At 27.0% G+C, this 6,071-nt stretch overlaps 1 protein-coding gene across 1 annotated transcript in view; it reads left to right on the plus strand.

Annotated features, from left to right (window-relative positions):
- Ctf4 (Chromosome transmission fidelity 4) overlaps positions 1 to 4,037 on the plus strand; it is a 16,774-nt gene extending 12,737 nt beyond the window's left edge. The window contains exons 16-18 of the mRNA XM_014437614.2: positions 1,260 to 1,387; positions 2,173 to 2,340; positions 3,803 to 4,037. Of these exons, the coding sequence (XP_014293100.1) occupies positions 1,260 to 1,387; positions 2,173 to 2,340; positions 3,803 to 3,946 (440 nt within the window). The 3' untranslated portion in view covers positions 3,947 to 4,037. The remainder of the gene's footprint in view (positions 1 to 1,259; positions 1,388 to 2,172; positions 2,341 to 3,802) is intronic.
- The last annotated feature ends 2,034 nt before the right edge of the window (positions 4,038 to 6,071 follow it).

Genomic DNA, 6,071 nt, shown 5'->3' on the forward strand with positions numbered 1-6,071 from the left:
AAAAAGCTACTCTGAACCCCGGTTAACTGGAATCCCGGTTAATAGAGCCACGGATAATGGGGGTCCTACTGTATAGGTGATTACTTACATTTCAAGGTAAATGATTTGTTGTTTGAAAATAAAATTTGTAGGGTGAGCTGTTGTAGGAAAAAGGGCATTTAACAGCCTGGTCATCAACACCCGTTGGTTGTTGGTTTTGGTAAGGTCTAGTTGTTCTACAGTCATACCTTTGGTATGGTGTACGAATCCACACCAGTGGGACTCATTTCCGTGAGATTTGAAATATTATCTAGCTAGGCAATTATAATTTGTTTAATAATTGTAACGATAGTGGAAAGGATGATGAAAAGTAGATAAGTAACTATTCTAATTTTAAAAATAAGGCAAGATAAATAGATAATTATATTAATTAAAGGCTGATTATTAAGTTAGTCTTATGGATGAATTAATGACTTTCTATTACGGATTCGTCTTTTCTCAATGCCATTGGAACATTTGTTGATATCCCTAACTGGTTCAGAGGTAATTTGTAGTGATTACATTCTTTAAAAATGAAGGTCTGATTACTATGACATTTCGAACATTTTGGAGGGGCCTCTCCTGTTATGAGGTGGATGTGTGTCAATCAGGTATGTCCTATTCTGAGTCGGGTGAGAGGAGTTTTCACAAGTGAAAGTAGTTCATCGAATCTGATGAAATTGTGTTTAGTCCTTCTTTTTTTTTTTTTACTTTTCTTCAACTTTAGGCCAAATTCAAAAAGCTGTTTTAGAAATATAGCAGGATCATCTGCCACAGAATCCGCCCATCATCCAAGATCTATTCATAGGTTCTTTGTTATATGTGTGCATTCAGATGATATGATCTGAGTTAGGCTAATATTGCCGCTGTTGTTATGTATATCTTCCTTTTGTTTCTTTCTGAATTACCTGTTATGGTTTATTAGATTCCATCATAAAAAAACATGCTTTTTATCTTATATATAAGGAATAGTTAAAAGAAAAAACTAACATATAATAAATAAATTATCCTCCTAATATCTAATAATTTACTATTTACATACAATTGAAAGAAAAGTTAATTTATGCACTATTTCTCAGCGAATTTCTTTTATTAATTATTTCAGGTCTTTTTCACTTATTATATGTGTTATCTGATGATTTTCTATTATTGTTACTTAGTTTGAACATTTTTATCATAGTTGCATAAATTCAGAATAATAAACTTCAATTTTTTTTTAACTTGTTTTCTATTATTTTTAGTCAAAGAAAATTTAATTTTAAAATTGAAAAAAAAGAAGGAACAGATGAGTCCCAAACCTCTGAGGATTAGGAGAATTGGAAACCCTTTTAAAAAAACCAAAGAGGAGGACCAGAATGCTTCGGATGGAGTAAGTGTAAATATGCACTTTTTTGAACACATTTGGGAAATAAAATTCATTTTATATCATAATCTCTAAAGACATTTTTTTTTTGTAAATTTCCCCCTCTTATTTATTTTGAATACATTTGAGGAGTACTCTGAGAGGCTGTTAACATTTATTTAGCAACAAACCTACTAAGAGATTCTCTCTTGCTGGAATAAGGTGCTAACCTACCTAGTTTGAGCCCATAAGGATAGTATTTAGTTACAAAAAAATAAATAAATAAAAATGAAGCAGTAAAACATCAAAAAATGGATTTATATCATAAAAAGTAATATTGAATTTTGAAGATATATCTATGATATCAACTTCAGTATTGAAAATCTTTCAGTTTGTCTGCACTTGTATTCACCAAGCGCATCTCAGCAAAAATGAAGGAAAGGGATCTAGAAAAGGAAACAGCAGGTGGAGCCAACACAGTTTAATAAACTTTGGGAAAAACAGAGTTGCAAGAGTACGAAATACTGACAAAATTTGAGCTAATTAGAAGCTCAAGAACCTTACGTATGCCTAAACTTTGTCAACCCAGAAACCCATAGCCTGAGTTCCCCATTGTGTTTTAAACAATTATGGGTATCACAAAAATAGTATGCTGAAAAGCAAAACCTAAATAATTTGATTAGAAGTATTTTGTTTTATTTCTGTTCTTAATACCAAGTAATGGATTTAGCAATTGTTATCTTGTAAGACCTAATGTATTTTATTATTCTTTCTAGTTAATAAAAAAAATAAATAAAATTTTTCTTTTGTAGAACACTTCCGCTGCTGAGTCCAAAATGAATTTCCTTGACTGGTATGAAAACAACAGATCTAGGATACAAGAAGAGCATCCTCTTCTTAAAGAGGGTGAGTTAGCGATGGCTGGAATGAAGCTTTACAGGCAGGAAAGCTCTACTAAATCAACTCTTAACCAATCCACGGTAATAAATTTTTCTTTCTCAAATCATGAACTAATATACTAGTTTTATTTTATGGACAAATACTTTTTTTTTCTAGTACTTGCATGTAGTTCTCTAAAATTAACTCATTGTAAAAGAAAAAAAAATTACTTTTTTGTATTTTTTACCTTTATCTTAGTCATTATCATAAACTACTGAACACTTTTGTTGTATGAAGTTTCCCAGAAACTTAATTTTTTTTTAACATTTATGAACATCAATGATTTAAAATTAAATATTTGATATGGCCACTTGATAAAAAAAAAATTTCTAACGGAAATTGTGATCTTTGAGTATGGCTTTTCTAAATGTCATCTGCTTGTAGAGGAATCCCAGGTAGGAAAGCCCATTTAACACTTTGACTTTCACAATGTTTTAATTTTGCTATTAACGGTTCTAATTAATAGGAAATATTTATTTTCAAAGTTGTTAGGAATGAAAACTTAAAAAATACATTTGTGAACAGTATTTATTACAATTATTCAACTTTGGAAAATGTAATTATAATATGTAAGGTAATTTTTATTTATTCATTCTATTGTAATTTTTTTTTTTGCACTTATAATTTTTTTCCCACTCAATAAAATGTAAACTATTTACAATCCAAACGATAAAATAAAATATTGATATTATTAATATTACTTCTAAACTATTCATTATTACGACATTTTGCAATCTAAAACTTAAATTGATCATGACATAAAAATAATAATATATACTAAAAAAATACATACCAGAATCAGATTCTATCTTAATTGAGTTAAACATAAAAAAAAAAGATATAATTATATTTTGTGAAGAAAAAAATTGTTTTTTTTTATTCATAATGCAAATGAAAAACTTAATAATTTTTTTATATATATGTATATATAGTTTATCATAAAGATTTAAATATAAGCAGATGGTCAGGGTTGCAGTCAAAAAAAGAACAAATAGTTTTAAACTATTTGTTCTTTTTTTGACCATAACCCTGACCATCTACTTATATTTTAATAATTTTTTTATTTAGGAAATTTTTATATCATTAATTATCTAAATATACAAGTAGTTATTATCACATTTACAAATTAGTTAACGTTAATCCATTTGTTGAATAATTGTAATAATTGGTATAATTGGTAATAATTGATTGTTAAACCATTCTTATTGATGTGATCATACAAATGAAAAATATAATACAAAAAAATAGTTATAAGCTCGTTGATGCAAAGATACCACAGAGAGTAATACTGAAAATCAGAAATCGATAGTCTAAGATAAACTGAGACAGAACAGGTTGTGTTCAGGGATATTTAATAATATTACAAAATTGTTCCTGTCAACCTAAGATTTATCTGAAACCTATTGGCTGTTATTACTTCAAGTTATATATTTCTTTAATAAATTACCTTCTAACTGTTATTTTTGTTTGTATCCCTTTCTAATCATGATTTATTATTTACAGGAAGAAGTTGGTAAAAATGACATCCCTTCTCCTGAGACAGGATTCAGCAAAAAAAGAAAGATTTCACCAGAAAGTAGTAATTCTTTAACCAAAAAATCAAATGTATCTTCAAAATTGAAGTCTTTTAGTTTCAGTAAACGATAACATTTAATATAAAAGTTTTTTGTATTCATTTAAATGCTCATCCTGATTATGAACTTTGTAAATATTGTTTTGAATGTATATTTTTAATTTTTATAAAAATATAATAAATTTCACCACGACTATTAGCTTACAAGACTGTTTTAAACTAGTAGAAGATATTTAATCCTGCCCTAAATTCTTGAGATTTTGTATCATGTTGAAATATTAATGTTTCATTTTTTTAAATTATGGGGAAAATGGTTAGGGGTGTGATAAAAAGAAAACAAAAATCATTAACTACTATTTAATTGCCGATGTTTCGTCCCAGTTTGAAGAGCTTCATCAGGACTAAAAAGATGCAAAAACGACTAAAAATATTCTGACATTATAGGATAATAAGGTACAAAAAGGTAAATTAAGGCAGGGTTAAAAATAAGTGAAAAGAAAGTAATATACAAGTGAAAGAAAAAAAGAAAGAAAATAAACAATGATAAGAATATTTAAAAAAATCACGTTAACTATTAGGTTAAAAATGTATTATCATTAATTTTATTTTTTATTTTTAAACCTTTATTTAATCTCAACTTATTTCTTTATTTTCCGTCTTTTAGTGTATTAAATTTTGTTTTCTCCTACTTTTCTATTTTTATGTGTTATTACGTCTCCTGTTCATTTTTAACCTAATAGTTGACATAATATGTATTTTTTTCTTATCATTGTCTATTTTATTTCTTTTTCTTTTTTTATTTGTATATTATTTAATTTTCTCTTATTTTTATATAATTTTAACCCTACCTTAATTTACTTTTTTGTATGTTATTATCCCTCAATGTCGAAATATTTTTAGTTTTTGTAGCTCTGATGAAGGTCTACAAAGTGGGGTGAAACCTTGGCAAATAAATAGTTAACTATTTTTGTTTTCTTTTGACCGCACCCCTGATCATTTTCTTCATAATTTGAAATAATACTGTCAACTATAATATATAATATATATATATTTTATTTTTTTTACCTTTGTCATTCATCTGTATAAGTAGGTTTTGTCATGAAATTTTAAGTCTTTCAATAATCATTTCTTATTCCTTTAATATTTTATTAAAGCAATAAAAATAGGATTTTTAAATATATAATAGGGAGAATAAGTCTATTTAGGGTCAGTATTTTTATTGCTTTCATAGCTTCTGAAATAACAATTTTTAGAAGCTCCAAATAGAGCTTAGTCATTGTTCGAAGATACTTAGTTTGCTTTATTATATTATATATAGATTTTCACTTAAAAAAAACTTGTCTTTAAGTAAGTGACCTAAGGTACAATTAATTTAATTGTACCTTGAACCATGACTTTGACCTATAACAAACCTGGGCCATATTTATGTAAATGGGGCTTAAAATTATGATTGCTTAATAAATAACGCTAAAATAAATGAAAAAATGTGTTTAATAATAAATAAAAAAATTAATATTAGAAGAAATAGTTGACCGTAATACTATTTTGACACCTTTATTGATGCGCCACCTGGACTATCTTTCTACAATAAAAAAATTAATACTTCTCTTTGCTCAAATTAATTTACATTATACTTATAGCTTTTTTATTAAGAATTAATATATATCAAATCCTGGAAAATAAGTAATGACTACCCACCAGGCCTCCCTTCTAATGTTAATGGACGAAGACAATATCTTTGTGATAAGTTTGTGAACTTCAATTTCATAAACTTCTTGAGACAAGACAAAGGAGGAAGATTTCTCCACACTTCTGGAAAATTTCATATTTGGCATTTTTTTAGTCATACTTTTACCGACTTAATATTTTGCTTTCATCTTTGCTGGAAATTTGTGACAAAATGGCAAATAAGTTGTCTGCAAAGTACTAATTTCTGGAATAATTTGATTTTTCACAGAACATATAAAAATTCAGAAAAGTAATTCTGAGTTGGACCATGAAAAGCTCAAACAGATGGAATATAGTCAAGTGTCTTTATTGGAAATTTGAAGTTCTATACTTAGAAACTAATTTACAATGAATAGTTAACTTTTTTAATTGAGTTTCTTATACCCAGAGGTAAAAAGTTTCCACTTTTGTTATTTTATTTATTTAGACTCATCAAAATTTTGTTTTGATGAAAATAGTATTTTTTCAATC

The sequence above is a fragment of the Halyomorpha halys genome, unplaced genomic scaffold, assembly GCF_000696795.3.
Source record: "Halyomorpha halys isolate HHAL.00 unplaced genomic scaffold, Hhal_1.1 Scaffold2886.1, whole genome shotgun sequence".
NCBI classification, from domain to species: domain Eukaryota; kingdom Metazoa; phylum Arthropoda; class Insecta; order Hemiptera; family Pentatomidae; genus Halyomorpha; species Halyomorpha halys.